The following is a 17,843-nucleotide window of genomic DNA, read 5'->3' as shown; positions in this document are numbered from 1 at the left end:
TAGACTATTTATAACATTTTAATGTATTTAATATTTATTCTGAAAATAATCATGAAATAATATACAGAAAGAACACATAAACTCAATAAACATATAAATAGAAGTGAGATCAAATACAATCAATAATTCATCCTATAATAAAGAATGGAGCAGTATGACAAAAAATACAGTTCATCACATGTACTGGAACGGTATTTTTGAACCTCTCTCAATTTTCGACGACCTCGGTATCGCCTCAGTTGTTGAAATAGAGCTATGTTGGAATTCCAAAGTAATCACTATTTTTAGGCCCTTGTAATGAAATATACTAATAAATAACACAAAGCTAGGAAACTGTGAACAAATCAAGGCTAATAAAACAGATAAATTATTTTTGGCACACCCAGATAGTATTGATTATTGAAGAAAAAAAATAACTTTACATGTTAGCAGGGTTCAGGTGAACTGTCAATTTTCAGAAAGTAAACACAATTGATCATTTTCACTAGTAATCGAAATTCTCTTTATCTTCCTCCTTTACAGTGACAAGCGATGTGTTGGTGTTGGTCTCCTTCAGAGACCTGTCTTGTTCAATGAGCGAAGTGTCTGGATCACTGGAGGAGGAGTTGTGTTTGGAAGTATTCACTTGCTTGGATAACGCCTCCTTGAATCTCACCACCTTCTGCTTCTGGTACTCAAGTGCCACTTCAGTGGCAGGAGGTGATATACCATCTTGATCTTCATCTTTTTTAACTGTAAAATTGAAATAAATATTCAAGATAGTTTAACAGTAGCGGTACAGTAGAACCTCGCTGATCCGTCACCTACAGGACCGGGAGCATGGTCGGAACAGCAAAAAGGTCGGGTTATCAGAGGGACGCGTTTATTGACATAAAAACACAGTAAAACTGTATTTTGATCAGACTTAGATAACTGACAACCACGGTACTGGTTAACAAACCTGACAAAAAACAGTAATTTTTTAACTCATAAACAACGCCTAATATTGTATAAATGGGCGTTAATGTGATAATTTGCATATTATATCATCAAAATACAATTACTGTAGTAGGCTATTGCGCAATCTGTTGAATAATTAACCTTAGTTCAGTAATAAAAACTGCAACGTTTAAAATCACAACATTCTTAAAATTTTACTGAAACAAATTGCCAAACATTGTACTCGTACAGCAAAATAAAGAACAGAATGGCAGAAAGTCCAGTAAGCTACTGTACCGTTTTTAAGTCATAGGCTACTGCTCAAGGCAACACTGTAATGCTACACCGTTTTGGGACAGAAGAATATCAATAAAAACGCATAAAGAAGTATAAAATAATAGTATCCCACTTAAAAGTCGTAAAATCATGTAAAATACACGGACAAAGATAAAATAACATCAAATATTGCTTATTTTTTCTCTTTGTTCTTCTAGTATTCTTTCTTTAATTTCTCTTTATCCACCCATTCAACAAATTGCCATGGTTACTAATCACCCAATCAAAGGCTAAAGTTGCCATCGTTACCAACTACCCAATCACAAAATGTTGTGACGTAGCAAGGGCACAGCAGACAGAGTGTAGGTTTAAAAGGAGCAGACGATTGCCACTGTCAGTGCAACAGATAGCTATTGAAATTGAAACTGAAGCTATCATACAACATTTCAACATTTCTTTATTTTGTTTGTTTTTACTTCATTTTACCTACACTCATCCTTCACTCATATGAAACAGCTGATCTAAGGTAGTAACAAAGCTACACGGATCATCACACTTCATTCTACATACACTCATCCGTCACTCATATGAAACAGCTGATCTAAGTCAGTAACAAAGCTAGACGGATCATCACACTTCATTCCACCTACACTCATCCTTCACTCTTATTTTAAAAATAAGATTTTAAAATGAGGTTAAAATAAGCACCTAGGTGGTGTCCCCATTTTAATTGGTAATGATAAAATGTTCGATGGGCCCAAAATAATCTCAATAACTAGCAGGCTAACACAACAGAACTAGCCAAATAAACAAAGAAGATGGATTTTCGTCTCTGCAAGAATAAAAAACAACTGACTTCAACAGTATGGCATAAAACTTTGAATAATTTAGATACATCGAGAACTTTGACTTATAAAAATGAACTTAAGAGTCATTGAGTCGTGTGAAGTAGGATCTTCGAGTAATAGAGGTTTAGTATTACAGATCACAAAATGTCAAAATTCGACTCATCAGTTATCAAGTTATCAGTTAATATTTAAAACCTTAATTATAAAGGTACTTTAACATTGTGATTCAGGGTCCATCATAAGAATATAGAAATCGGTGGATAGTTGAGGCGAAGAGGGATCTGGAGTAGGCTTGAGATGGTAGATGGTACAGGAGAAGATTGAGAAGCCCAGACTTTGAAATGACCGTAGCGGATGAGGATATATGAGTATGTATAGTTGTAATGTTACCTGATTTGATTGTGTCCAGTTGTAGTCTCATCTCGTCGATGTCTGATTGTAGTTTGGCTATGGTTGCCTTCAGTTTCCTGTTCTCTTTCTGAGAGGCCAGCAGCTGATGTCCTTGGGTCACGTAGTTTGAACCCCTTCTATCCAGCTCTTCTTGTAGGGATCGAGTTTCTTTTCTAGGGAACAGTTTTTAATATTAAAGATTTAGCCTACTTTATAGAACAATTTTAAAACAATTTAACTGGGCATGTTTTTTACAAGTGCATTTCTTGGTAGAAGTTTGATTTTTCGGAGCGACAACAGGCGTTTTTTGTCCTTGGTTGGTTACTGGTATTGTTAAGTAAAACAATGCTGTTTAGTGAATCTTTTAAATTCTAAGAACTGAAGTGAAACGGTTAGTTCAAAAAATGGTTATAGGTAAAACACTTTTTTCTAGATTTAAATATATTTTTACAATCCTGTCTTGACCATGATAATTTTAAATTAAAATGTAGCAACTTTTATTTACGTCAAAATCCGTTACGTTTCCCCAACTGTCTAAATTAATATACTGAATCCTTACAGTAGAAAAGTGTTTTTTTTTTTTAATAGGGATGGACAACATTGTATCTTTAATTCAGGACGGGACGGGATTTTTATTTCCTACTCAATTTTCAGGACAGGACGGGGCAGGAAATTTTCTAGGCAAAAAAGGTTTGTTCTAAATATTTTAAGTAAACATTATTGCAGATATCGATGTAAAAACAAAACCAATTTTCAGCCTTTGTGGCACTGATCTGTAAAAACCAATAATGCGTAAAAATATCCAAGTATAACAAAACTTTAAAATAACAAAATTCATATTTGGTGCAATTTAATTGTGAAACATCAGTCTCATTATCAAATAAAATACCCCTAGCTAACCACTAACGGGTATTCGAACGGTTTATCATGCATTTTAAAAACTGTGGAAAGTTTTAAGGCCTGAAATGGTAATCACTAAATAGCTGTTTAGCTTTTAAAATCATAAAAATTTGTAATGTCTACTTACACAATATCATCATGATTATAATTTGAGATCGTGTCACCAATGTGTAAACGTCTACTGCTCAACTGGTTTTACTGTCTATTGCACAACCGACTGAACATTACTGACTGTTGGCCTATTAGCATGTTTTTATACTAATAAATGTTTCTTTTTAGAAGTATTTTTTTAGTTTGAATTGGTATTAAACAATTGTAATTTTTGAAAATATGAATTAATATATTTTTAATGTAAAGTTGGCGAATAGAAAAAAGGGATGTTTCCTCAAATGAAGCAACTGATGGGTATCATCTGCATCTTCCAAATCCTATTTTTATCATGGTTTTTTGGGCAAGATTTAAATTATTCATAATACTTTTATAACAGCCACCCCATGCTATGATACCGAAAGACAAAATGATCTTAGTGCAAATAATTCATTCCTTAACTTTAATTTAAATTTTTACCGCGGATTATTGCAGGTTGAAATAGTTGGAAAACTGCCAGGAGGCAAGTCTGGTTAAAATTTCCTGCTACTAAATGCAGTGTGTGTTTTTTCTTCACCATCAATGGATCAAAGTATAATAAATGGATCCATTTTGTTTTGAAATCCCTATGATTTCCCCTTCACAATTAAATACAGTTTGTAGTTCCATCCATCCTTACCTTGCGTTCTCTACCATAGAGTTCACCCACATCCATTGGGAATTGTCAGACTCTGACATCATAATTGGTTGTGTTTCACTTTTCTTTTCTAGTTCCTTTACTCGTTCTTCCAATTCCTAGAATAAAAGACAGGGCAACAAATGAATCAAAACAGATTCAATTAATTGCATAGAGAACATATAATTTCTGTATTACTTTAGACTAGATAACCTGTTGCTCGAAATCGAGCAAAACTGCAACTTTTAATAAAATAATGAAGAAAAAAATATTAACAGCAAAACCTCAATCGTAATTTCTATGACTGACTATAGAAATGTAAATAATATTATGTTGTAAAATATTATAAAAGTAATCTAGGGTACAATATTTAAATATAGATCCGTTCTCATGCTGCTTTGGTTATCTCGTATGTACTGTGGGCGGGTGCCCTCTATGAGAACGTAGATGTCAACCACACACTGTAAAGTGAGCTTTTCAGACCTAATGTACCAAGCTAAATCCCTCTCTTGACGCCAACCAGTACGACACTATAGCATAAAATTATTTCTACTATACAGGGTGAATAAAAAGTCAAGACCCCCCCATCTAATATTTTTCCAAGTAAATATACAGAGATATCCTTTTGGGGGTTGTGCAATCTTAGCAGGAAGTTTCATTTTATGATTTTGACATTTTTGAGTGTCCCCCCAAAAGGGGGATTTGGGGGGCAACTCAAATATTTTAAATGTAAACCCCCTTCAAGTGACACCTCATTTTGAAGTGCTTAGAAAAACTTAAAGAATGGGGAAAACTAGAGGTCGCTATCTCTTCTCTATCCAAAATGGTAGCCCATCAAATGTTGTGGAAAATCAATGGTAAAATTGGTTCGTAATGGTAATATTGGCTACCATTTTGGATAGAGAAGAGATAGCGAACTCTGGTTTTCACCATTCTTTAAGTTTTTTTTCAACACTTCAAAATGAGGTGTCACTAAATGGGGGTTTACATTTAAAATTTTTGAGTGTCCCCCAAAAGGGGTGATTGGAGGGGGGGGGCAACTAAAGACTTTTCAATGTAAACCCCCATCAAGTGACACCTCATTTTGAAGTGTTTACAAAAACTTAAAGAATGGTGAAAACCATCTCTTCTCTATCCAAAATGGTAGCCAATATTACCATTACGAACCAATATTAACCATTGATTTTCCACAACATTTGACGGGCTACTATTTTGGATAGAGAAGAGATAGCGACCTCTAGTTTTCACCATTCTTTAAGTTTTTGTAAACACTTTAAATTGAGGTGTCACTTGAAGGGGGTTTACATTTAAAATATTTGAGTTACCCCCCAAATCCCCCTTTTTGGGGGACACTCAAAAATTTCAAAATCATAAAATAAAACTTTCTGCTAAGATTGCACGACCCCCAAAAGGATATCTCTGTATATTTACTTGGAAAAATATTAGATGGGGGGGGGTCTTGACTTTTTATTCACCCTGTATGTTCTACTTAGGTATGTTTAGATTAGGTGCCCCAACCAAAGTCTCCGGTTGGGAACATAAGAATGGATTTAACAACGTATCTAGAACGGATTCACGTTTAACACTATTCGTAAAAAAAAAGATTTATTTGGCCTGGTGGGTGGTGCTCTGTTTTCAGCTTTAAAATAGCTGCGACATCTATACAGATAGCATCATTGTAGCGAGGGAAGTAAGAAGTAACTTCATTTGTCTCTTACTATGCACATAAGAATCTAACTTGATTCTTCGGAGCTCTTGTCCCTACAAATTTCTGCCACAGTTTAAAAGATTAGGCAAATGGGTTGGCATTGTGACCCTATTTCCCACATATTTTTTCATTGATTTTTTTTTATTGTTTTACATGCGCTGTTGGGTTCCAGTGCCAAATTCCTACTTAAAGATCTGTGCGTATTCAGGATCCTGACCTTCTTGAGGAATTAGATTACCTACTCGGTGGTAAAACGGGTCATGGATCTTAAAATTGTATTTCCCCTGTGTGACCCTCTTGTAAAAATGAGCTTCAGAGCTGACGATGGCAAAGGCAGAATTGAATTGACGAATTTTATCAAGATAATTTCTGGATCCAAGCCTCACAGCTCTGTTTTCAGATTGGGAGTTTCCAATAAGTTCCTGAAAGTATGGTAATTTCGCAAATGATGTAAACGAACCTTTCATTTATGGCAACAAAGAGTAACAATTGAACTGACTCGGCCAGTCTTTTCTTGCTTAAAATGTAAGCCACCACAATGTAAAAATTGAACGTTTATTTGTCCGAGATTGTGTATCACCACGGTGGTACGTACTGCCACTCTGTATCCGTCAAATTGGAAGGTTGATGCAAATGGTCACGTTTGAGTTCCCTCCAGCCACTCACAGTGCTTCATGTTACTGCCACTGGTGGCATTTAATTTTAAATTTAGGTAAAATACGAAAGTTAAACAATCAACAGAAAACACTACAAAAGGAATTTTGATACACATTGTAAATTACATGATAATATGGTAATGTAACGGGTAACTGCTCTGTGAATAATCACTTTCAAACATTCACTTAACCACACAAAACTGTATTCAAAACTACATGATAATTCAGTAAAATACGACTTAAGGTAAATAAATTCAACTATTACAAACAATTTGTTGTCAGGTCTTGCAAGGAAGCTTAATTTTTATTTATAATCCAGACTTAGTTAACAGATGTTTAAATAAAATATATAAAATTCCGGCTTTGCTCTGGAAATAATTAGTCCTGCAGTCTGTGGTTAAACTTAAAAACTATTTCAAACTACGTCCATATGTTTAATTGTAAACAAAGGGAATTGAGTTTGATGGTTTGATCTAATGTCATCAGATAGCGCCGCCGTTCCCAAACCTTAGCCCTTAACTGTACTTAAGCGATGCCCTTTCTAAATGTTCTGAGACATGATTTGCACATCTAAGTGAAAATACCTATAATTTGACACCTCAAACGTTAAAATCCGATAAGCCATTATCGAGTTATGACTGTGAAAAGTAAACTGCTTGCGTATAGTAGTAAATTTATGAGTCAAATTAACAAAAAAACTTGCAAGCTTTGAGCTTTTTTGAGTCAAGTTTTTTTATAGTGAATTGACATGCGTGATTGCTTCAAAATATTTAAATATAGTTTCCTAAAAAAATTAAATACACAGGTAGGCCTACTTTATTTTAAATGTGAATTCCCTGTCGCAGCAAACCTGCAGATTAGGCTTATTTACCTGGTTTGATTTTCCCTAAAATATTCCCTTAAAGCTTACAGATTTTTTAAATCAAGAACATTAACTGTAATGTGTATTTTGGTTTGCTGCTGAAGCGAAGTACTAAATAGTGTTTTCATTGAAATGTTAATAGCTTAACCATACCCAAGCGGCGGCTGCAGGGCGAAGTCTTACTCACCACTTGATCAATAATTTGGTTGTGGTTAAAAAAAAGATTTTAAATTTTGATGTTTTTCCACTTCTATCTAAGGTTTAAGTTGATTATAGACATATTTTTATAAAAAAATTTTTTAAAGTTTTAAGACCATAGTTGTTGCGGCGTATATATACGTCCAACGCTTGCTAATGAATGCATTGATCCATATAAATATTACGCTTGTAAATTTTGTTTAGGCATAACATTAATTTGTAATAATCTGTTAAAAGGGTTAATGAAATAAAAAATCATGATAAGAACAATATGACTTCTTTATTATTACCAAAAGACAAAACAGACTTATGTAATCATATTATAATTAAACATATTGATTCGGGAGATTCAATCTAAACGTCATTTTCAATAAAAAAAAACACAACACATTCTAATGCACTAAATATGTTCCATTAAACTTATCTCACTAGATTTACTTCACTCAAGAACACATAAGAAAGAAGACAAGACAAGAAAACATTTGACTGCAAGCGTGAAACAATAACATGAGAATGACTCAGCCGGCTGGTTTTTAAAACAACAGATGTTACGAGATCAGTGATGCCAACCCACCAATCAGAAATTTACCACAAAAAATAAAAAACTTTATCGCAACAATAATATTGATTAATGGCCTAAGGTAAATTTTCAGTTGACTGCCAAGAAACAACTTTAAAATACCTAAATGAGGTTTACATGTTTTGACATTTATATGCGTCGTATGCTTGTGCCGTGCCCTTCAGATTGAGTTGTGTATATATATGGTAACGCTCGGGAAGGGTTAAAACAGGGGTCCCCAAACTTTTATGCTCCACACCCCCCTTAGTCTCCTTAACTTTTCTCACACTCCCCATCCCTCCACCCACCATATTATTAAGTTTACATTATGATAATTAACTGCGGCATTATAATACCTCAGAGCAGTTAATTATTCATACTCTATTTTTAATAAGGTGATGTGATTAAATTTCAAGTTTTTATATGGCTACGATTCCAAATTAATTTATACTAGTGTGATTTTGCACAAAAAAAGTTTGAGCTGTCTTCTTATGAAGCTGTTCTTATTGAGCAGTTTCTGTACTCGAATGAATCCATTCAGTTAGTAAAGTAATCAATAGGAGGTATTATGTAGGACTAATAAGTTAAGCTAATGACAATTTGCTAGTGGTTAACCCATTGGTGCCAACTTACAAGCGTTACTCGTCTGACCCCCTTCTTTATTTTAAAATTTTTTTCTATTTTTATTTTTTTACTTTTCTTTTATGATGTTTATAAATATCTTGCTTCTTGTTTTGCATATTTAATAATTTAGTTTTGGGAATAACAAATGTTGTGTTGTAATAGAACCAGATATCACCCAAAATGAGCTGTGGTAAGATAAAACAAACAATGTTTTTCTATGTTATTACTTATAAAAGTAAACAAATTGTGATTTTTCTACTTAGGGAATAAATTGAACTTTATGATAATAGTGTCATTTGGTGTCTGGATTAATCTTGGAATTTGTTAAGGTTTTCTTTCTATAACAATTAAAGAGCTAACAAAATAAAGAACTATCCGGTGTCAAAGGAGACCAAGATGTATAAAAGAAGGTGTGTGCATCATGCGGCGTAAACTCGTCCAGTTCGCGCATCTACGTCACGTGCAAGTCTTCCTACCGTACAAACTGCTTGCTGAACCTATTTTATTTTACCAAATAATATGTTTTCTTGTAATTCTTGTATTCTAAATGCAGTGAAGGGAAAAAATAATTTGGGTACGGCATCATCTACCAAATAACGGCAATTTCTTGGTGAGTAGCCTAGCAAGTTTGTTGCTACGATTTATATTTATATTCATCTTAAAAATAGACTGAGCAAATGGTGGCTGTAAAATAAAACCAATATTTAGCCTACATAATAATGTCAGCCCTTATAACTATGGTTTTTTAATATGCTTAGAATAGGCCTACATGGAATACTAGTACTTGACTTAAACACAAGACCCTAAAAGCTTAATAAACATAAGAATTTTCATGAAATGCCTAGTCAGTCATAGTTTAAAACTCCAATATGTATTTTAATCTTTTACTAATGGACTGTCTTTTATTTATTTATAAAAGCATACCGCTCAGCTGTAGAGCACACTACGTCACACTAACGCTGCTTGGAGTGGGGGAGGGGGGATGTAAGTGCACACACCTTCTTTTTGATATTTCTTGATAGAAGACTACCTCCTTTAAGGCTCTTAGGAAACTCTTCAGGGAATTACAATTGCTGATAACAATTGTCACTAGGCTAATAACTGAAACTATAAATCAGTAAACCCCTTCTAAACATGGTACTTTTTCAAGAACCTTATTGGTTATTTTGAAACATAATTAATTTAGTGGACTCAGAATAGCCCTTTTGCAGATGTCAGTGTTATTATTGTTTAAAGTCCCCCCCCCCCAAGTTTACCTACAACATAAACACAGAAACAGATTATTTGCAGCTGGTTGGCAGTAGGTCATTGCCCAAATTTAACGGAAAAGTAGCAAATTTCTCTTTTATACATAATATCGAAAAATTATGTGTTTAATTAACACCTGTCACCACAACGTCATGGTCATTTCCTGCAATCATGGCAACATTGTAGTTATCTCAAACGATCAGAGCAACATCGTGGTCATGTCCCGCGATTACAGCAAAATCGTTATCATCTCTCGTGATCACGGATACATCGTGGTCATTTACCGCAAACACAAATTACACGACGAGGACCTGAAAATTTACAAACGGCGATTTATGACAGATTACATTACTGTACATTTGTCATTTTTGTACGATTCCCTAGTCATCGTAAAAATTTTGTTTAGAATAAATGAGTTTTTTTTTATTTCCTTTTGCATTTATCACGTCATACCAGCTAGTGACATTCCTTAGATTTGAAAAGAAAACGTAATAGGTACAGTATAGTGGTATACTGACTCTCATCTTTCAAAACCAAATCCTACTTTAACAAAGTCTTCACAAATATTTGCACAAGCAGCATCCATTCTACAAGCGTACGCCATTCTATGGCTTAATACCCTATAGGTTATGCTTAGCGAATTACTGGATTTTAATTGAAATGTAAAGAGGGTTAAACAAAACACAACTATAAGATATTTACGATTGGCCATCGACATAATCTGTTTACTTGATGTTTTACTCGACAATTGTTACGATTTTCGTCTGGTCTCAGCTAACGATTGGTATTTATAATAGACGACGTCAAACCCACTACATAGAATAAGCTGTAGAATAAGAGGTAAGAAGTCAGCCATTGTTTATAGTTGTTAATGATTGGATAATCGACATTGACTAGTGATATAGCGATTTTAATTAGTTTTATATTCTCCACACACTCGAGTAGCCGTCGATAGCTAATAACATTATTATTATTATCAAATATTATTTAATCTAGTGATTGTGCTTAAATATTGGGATAGCTGTTTTATTGCTTGAATAGTTAGCCTGTTGATTAATTGGGATCAGCAGATCACAACATAGGCCTACACATCGTCAACATTTTCTTCCTCGTCTGATAAGAGTAACGGCATTGACAATTGGATACTGAAGTAGACTTCCCATCTATATGGACCAGCTGTAGCAAATTTTTTATTAAAAAAGAATGTAGTTGTGTGAGCCAGTCACAGAATGTGCTAGTGTCTAAAATTCTATTTTATACCTTGGTAACGATGATGAGTGAATAACGGCATTTGGTTTGAATGTTTCACTGAGTTGCCCTATCATTTTTAAAAAGGAATGTGACTATTCACGAAAAATAGAAACTAGATAGATTATTTTAAACGAACCCTTTGCGGTTGAATGGCGAGTATAGGTCGCTGCCTGCCATTTTCCCAACTGCTTGAAATTGGCGACCTACACTCACAAAAATTAAGTTGACCTTTGCAGTCGAATGTATAATGTATTTGTGTATGGCCACCGCTACTGGATGTCACTATTGTCCTCGTGTACAACGGCCTTTGTAATGTATCAAGTTATATATATATATGTCAGTTCTATACTCTTTGGTGTTTATTAAGATTCATGTATGAGGCCGTGGTCCCCACCACTACTATTGTAACTAATGTAGAATAAACACAACACAACAATACCAAATATCATTACTTATCATTACTCATCATACCAAAACTTATAAAGTGATATCATAGCTTACGATGAATAAACCCTTCTATGTTGAACCATCACAAGATGCACATCTTATTATTTTACCTACCATCTTCAAGTGTCTTCAAGGTATTAAATATGTAAGGTATATAAAGGAAATATACAATGAGTGTAGCCTATAAAAGAAATAGGCATACACAACACCTTTAAACCCAGCACTGCTGAACTATCTTTGGCAATTAATTAGATAACAAAATTGACACATACACGGAAATTCACTCCCAATGTGACATTTAATTTAATTAGATACGAAACTAAAAAAATAGGTACATAAACCCCCAAAACCGTAAAATATTACTCAACATGGCGAATAAAACTGTTAATTTTGTACAGTCATATGCTAGAAACAAATGTTTTAAAAGAATCAATGGAATAAACGGCGACAGCAATGAACAAAAAATTAGGACAATTCTAACAAGTTTAAACTGCAATATTTACAAAGAATTATCAAGTTTCCTGATCATTATCAAAAGAACATATGAGAGAAAGGAAAATGAAATTTATAAGAGACTATTCAACAACATACACTGAGACACAAAACATACTTCCTGTGGCCGAAGGTTCTTCTTTCCGTGGTCTCCCCTCCTTTTCGGGTTAGGTTAGGCCTGACAGACCACTGGCCGAGAAGACTTTGCACCCTAAACCCTTAATCCTCATAAAACCATCCTTTAGATTGATATCCTTCTTTTACATGGAACACTAACTAACTTAAACCATAGACTAAGCAACACAAGATTTATAACTATTCAAGCAATAAAACAGCTATCCCAACATTTAAGCACAATCACTAGATTAAATAATATTTGATAATAATAATAATGTTATTAGCTATCGACGGCTACTCGAGTGTGTGGAGAATACAAAACTAATTAAAATCGCTAAGGGAGTATGTTTTATCTATGCTTAAACATACCTACAAAGAAACATCAAAAATACTCTAAACATAAATGTGTAACTAGCAATCAATATATATGTTCTCAGGTTAGAGGTGTCAAAATAACCAGCCCAGGCAAAAGAAATTAATAACAAGATAAGTAATAAATCATAACCCAAGTAGACTCATGGCTGCTATGTCAAGTCTCGCCTATTAGGCACAGAAAAAAAAAAAACTATACAGTTTTACGTATAAACCAGGAGTCTCCAAACCTCCTTTTTTCAGAGAGCCATATGTCAGAGTAGAAATTGTACCCCCCCCCCCCTGTAATCTTATGAGGTTGTTAACTAATTAAGAGTTTGGTGTTGGTCTTCTAAATTTTGTTATGATCAGAGCATGGGCACGGGGTTTTATGGGCTAAAAATTGGGTTTTCTTATTTTTGACTCTCAAAACACAAAATTTCCCAATTTCTCTCTAGACCTTTTTAAAGAGCTAAAGAAAAACAAAGTCCCAGGTTTGGGCGAACCCACGATGTTATTATAGTTAATTTTTATTCATTTTGTTAACACTTCTGTGTATAATGTCTACATTGAACCAGAAATAAATGCTGTAAAAAAAAAGTATATCAAAGTGTTGTAGGGTTATTGGTAATGGAGAAAATTCCAAAAAATATACATTTAAAATTCCCATGTTTTTCTTATATTGTAAAATTTTGTAGTTTGCTTGTTTATTTATATATTTTGATCAAACTTGGCAAATTTATTTATTTTATACTATGCTATTAGTACTTTACTAAAAAAACCCACTTTATTAGTTTCCTTGCACCGTAGCAGCAAACCTAGGTACTCGTTAAACCTAATGTTATTTAAATAGATAGAATAGAAAATTCAGACAAATGGAAATTCGCTTAGTCAGCCGGTTTACTGCGGCGGGGGTATTTTATTTTATAATTTGCTATATTTCTTTGTATAACTTGTTGGCTAGCTCTAGATGACATTAATCTGTTCCATCTACACTATTTTAGTCTTGACCTTGCAGTATCAAAAGTAGCAATTTGTTTGAATAAATTGCAAGAGTAAAGATTGTTCTTTGATTCTGCTACACTGTACAAATATAAAATGTGTCCAGCAAACACATAAAAGTTTCACTCTTCCAAGTTTTCTTGAAAAGCTTGAGTCAAGCCGAGTACAGAAATACTCGATCAAAAAAACTCGATTACCGGTACTTGAGTATCGCACATCCCTACTTTAGATTATAGTAGATTTAATTTCAAATAGTACATACCCAAACTCTTTGCTTGTATGTTTCAATTAGAGTATTGTAGTCATGATGAACACTTTTTTCATCTTCTTTTTCTTCTCTACGAATTTTAACTATTTCCATCTGAAAATAATTGATGAAAGAAATCTATTATATTATTAAAGTGATACAATCAAATTTTATGTAAACGGTTAAGGCCATTTACCAAATAAAAATATAGGCATATGGCATATCAAAACGAAGCTTAGAGTGTGTAGATTTGCCGAAAAGTACTGATATGGACGAACTCCCTAAGGGCTCTGCCCCACAGGCTGATTTCTATAGGGCTACGCCTTGCATGTTTGGAAGTTAAGGTTATTCGATTAATTTAGTGAACAACAGCTGGCCAATGCAATTGACAATATAGTTTGTTTGTTTACATTTTTGTTTACTTATTTTATTATTTACTTTTATGTTCTTAAAAGAGGTGCGGTGAAGGGACTGTGAAGCTATTTCTAGCTGTTTGTTACAAGTGAGTGATTAAAAGTGTTCGAAACACGATGAATATGAGATTAACAAACCATGTATGTTGTTCGTTCTAAGATGTTGTCACCGATCTTTAACAGGTCGCCATCTCTTTGAAGAGTATTAAAGTAGTATTAAAATATTAAAGACGTCGTGAACGAGAGCAGCGAGTTCAAGAACAACCGTACCCACCTCGGCCACCTAGGACGTAAGGTATGAAGGTTCCACTGCTTTTACCATCCTTTCAGATGACAATTTCTCGAACTTGGGCCCTTTAAATGAAATATAAAGTCGAAGATGATTAAATTAATTTAATGGTGGCTTCTGTAGACCCGTGAATTCGCGGGTAGAAACACTTGTAATTATTAAAGGAAACATATTACAGTGACCACGTGTCCTCCTTCCGAGATGCTGCAAAGCTCATCCCAATGGATGACATGTGCAGGAGGCTGACCTGCTGCCTGGTCCACAAAGTGCTCACGCTGGGAGAGCCACAGTACCTCAGCGAGAGGCTTAAGTACAGGGGGGAGATCTGTCTGCGTGGTACTCGTTCCGACCGCAGGCTTCACTTTCCTAAAGTGAGGCTTGAGGTTGGAAGAAAGTAATTTTCTTATTTTAGCCCGCAGTTGTATAATGGCCTCCCTCAGGACATAAAGAGCTTCAAATCATATGGCTCATTCAGGGCCGCAATGCAGAAAAACAAATGTAAATTGTAAATGTTTTTTTTTTTGTAGTTATTTTGTATATCATATTTCTGTATATATTAGGTTAGTTTAGTTTTAGTTTGACTTGAGTAAGTTTGAAAATAATGTATATGAAACTCGCTTGCAAATAAAGGCCTTTTTATTTATTTATCTATTTATTTACTCCAAATGCAGTGGCTCCTGAGCTTTAGACTTGTCGTCATCCTCATCACTGATACGCGATTCACGATTAATAGTGATATCACGGACGATTTTGGTAGAAGTGACAGAAATGACAAAATCTAGATAAATTTTAACAGAATAGAAATGAGCTTGTTTTCAATGCAAAACAAAACAACAAACTAAACTTTATTTACATTTTGAAACAATTCAACATATGACTATAAAATTAAATACTAGGACAAAACAAATAAATAATACCCCCGTCGCAGCAAACCTGCATACTAAGCGAATTTCCATTTACCCGGCTTGATTTCAATTAAAATATTCCCTATAATTTTCAGATTTCATTTCCTATTTAAATAACATTAATTTTAGTGAGTAGTTAGGTTTGCTGCTACGGGGAAGATGTTGAGGTGTGTTTTTTCAATTGAAATATTGATAGCTTAGTATGAAATAAACCAAATTGCCAAATTTGATTAAAATATATCCATAAACAAGCAAACTAGAACAGTTTATTTATTCTCCATAAACATGGGAATTTTAAATTTACATTTTTTTTTAATTTTCTCCGTAGTCAATGAACATTCAAAAACACTTCAATATACTAAATTATTTGTTTTTTTAAGCTCTTCAAAATGGTCTAGAGAGAAATTTAGAAATTTAAAGTTTTTAAGGTCAAAAATTAGAAAAACCTATTTTTACCCCATAAAACCCCCCATAAACCCCTGATCCCTTGGTCCGATTATGCTGGTTCGCGAACTCGTTCGAATAAATGTAAGTTTACACGTTTGTACCAAATTTCATCAAAATCGGATCAATTTTGCTCGAGTTATCGCGCTAATGGACACATATATAAATATATATATATATTAGGGATGGACGGGTCCCGAAATTTCGGGAATTTTTCGGGAAAAAAATATTCCCGATTATCGGGACGGGATTACATTTGACTCGGGAATTTTTCGGGACGGGATTTGGTCCGATCGTCGGCGATTTTTCCGCTTCACGAGTTCCGATAACGCCGTTATTGCGAGCGATAGGTCCGCGAACGCAGGAGACGAAGTCATTTCGATGATTACGCCGTGACCGCGGAGTCATAACGACGATCGCGCCGTGGCCGCGATTATTGGACCGACGATCGCACCGAGATCGCGAGTCATAACGACGATCGGGCTGTGACCGCGGAGTCATACCGACGAGAATGCCGTGACCGCGAGTCATACCGACGATAACCCCGTGACCGCGGAGTCATACCGACGATCGCGCCGTTACCGCGAGTCATACCGACGATCACGCCGTTACCGCGAGTCATACCGACGATCGCGCCGTGACCGCGAGTCATAACGACGATCGCGCCGTGACCGCGGAGTCATGCTGACGATCGAGCCGTGATCGCGAGTCATACCGACGATAATGCCGTGACCGCGAGTCATACCAACGATCATGCCGTGACCGCGAGTCATACCGACGATCGCGTCGTGACTGCGAGTCAAACCGATGATCGCGCCGTGACCGCGGAGTCATGCTGACGATCGAGCCGTGATCGCGAGTCATGACGACGATCGCGCCGTGACCGCGGAGTCATGCTGACGATCGAGCCGTGATCGCGAGTCATGACGACGATCGCGCCGTGACCGCGGAGTCATGCTGACGATCGAGCCGTGATCGCGAGTCATACCGACGATAATGCCGTGACCGCGAGTCATACCAACGATAACCCCGTGACCGCGGAGTCATACCGACGATCGCGCCGTGAGCGCGAGTCATGACGACGATCGCGCCGTGACCGCGGAGTCATGCTGACGATCGAGCCGTGATCGCGAGTCATACCGACGATAATGCCATGACCGTGAGTCATACCAAACGATAACCCCGTGACCGCGGAGTCATACCGACGATCGCGCCGTGACCGCGAGTCATGACGACGATCGCGCCGTGACCACTAGTCATAACGACGATCGCGCCGTGACCGTGAGTCATACAGACGATCATCCCGTGACCCGCGAGTCACAAGTTTCTATAGGTACATGTAAATTGTTACCCATTTTTTGGTTTTTATAGATCAGTGCCACAAATGGTAAAAATTGATTTTGTATATCTTTTTTGGTAACTACAATACAGTACTTTCTTTTTATGTACAGAAAAAAATCCCGTCCCGTCCCGTCCCGAAAATCGGGAAGGAAATAAAAATCCCGTCCCGTCCCGAACTAAAAATTCAATCCCGTCCATCCCTAATATATATGAATTTGAACGGATGGTGTTTTTGGCCTCTGGGGACCTCAAAACGAAAAAGTAAATCGGTCCCGGGTCTAGGTCTTACCATGAGACCTACGGTAATAGCTTATTCCCTATATGGGAAATCCGCTAAAAACCAGTCCTTCAGCAAAAGTTAATTTAAATAGATATTGAGGTTTTTCTTTTTAAAACTAATATAGTCAGTTAGGCATAACACGACAGACTAAGAAGATGTCGCAAGATCGTTACATCTTTTTTATGTCCAAAAATCATAGGCATGCGAATCGAGGCTGGCCTACAGGCTCCAGAGATCAAGCACGAAGTCGGAAAATCAAGTTCGAGTCAGGCTTTTACGGCTGTTTTATTTATTGTTGAAATAGTTATTTTAAT

General features: G+C 35.6%; 1 protein-coding gene across 2 annotated transcripts in view; it reads right to left on the bottom strand.

Annotated features, from left to right (window-relative positions):
* Window positions 1-17,843, bottom strand: part of LOC129005787 (protein Spindly-like) — a 200,894-nt gene continuing 183,051 nt past the window's right edge. For both annotated transcript variants that reach the window (XM_054434891.1, XM_054434820.1), the window contains exons 8-11: window positions 13,873-13,971; window positions 4,099-4,214; window positions 2,433-2,605; window positions 1-732 (exon numbers count right to left, since the gene is read on the bottom strand). In XM_054434891.1, the coding sequence (XP_054290866.1) occupies window positions 485-732; window positions 2,433-2,605; window positions 4,099-4,214; window positions 13,873-13,971 (636 nt within the window). In that variant the 3' untranslated portion in view covers window positions 1-484. The remainder of the gene's footprint in view (window positions 733-2,432; window positions 2,606-4,098; window positions 4,215-13,872; window positions 13,972-17,843) is intronic.

The sequence above is a fragment of the Macrosteles quadrilineatus genome, unplaced genomic scaffold (genome assembly GCF_028750875.1).
Source record: "Macrosteles quadrilineatus isolate MER2022 unplaced genomic scaffold, UCM_ALF_1.0 Scaffold_1__1_contigs__length_201487025, whole genome shotgun sequence".
Classification (NCBI taxonomy): domain Eukaryota; kingdom Metazoa; phylum Arthropoda; class Insecta; order Hemiptera; family Cicadellidae; genus Macrosteles; species Macrosteles quadrilineatus.
This window is presented reverse-complemented; position numbering and strand designations above follow the sequence as displayed.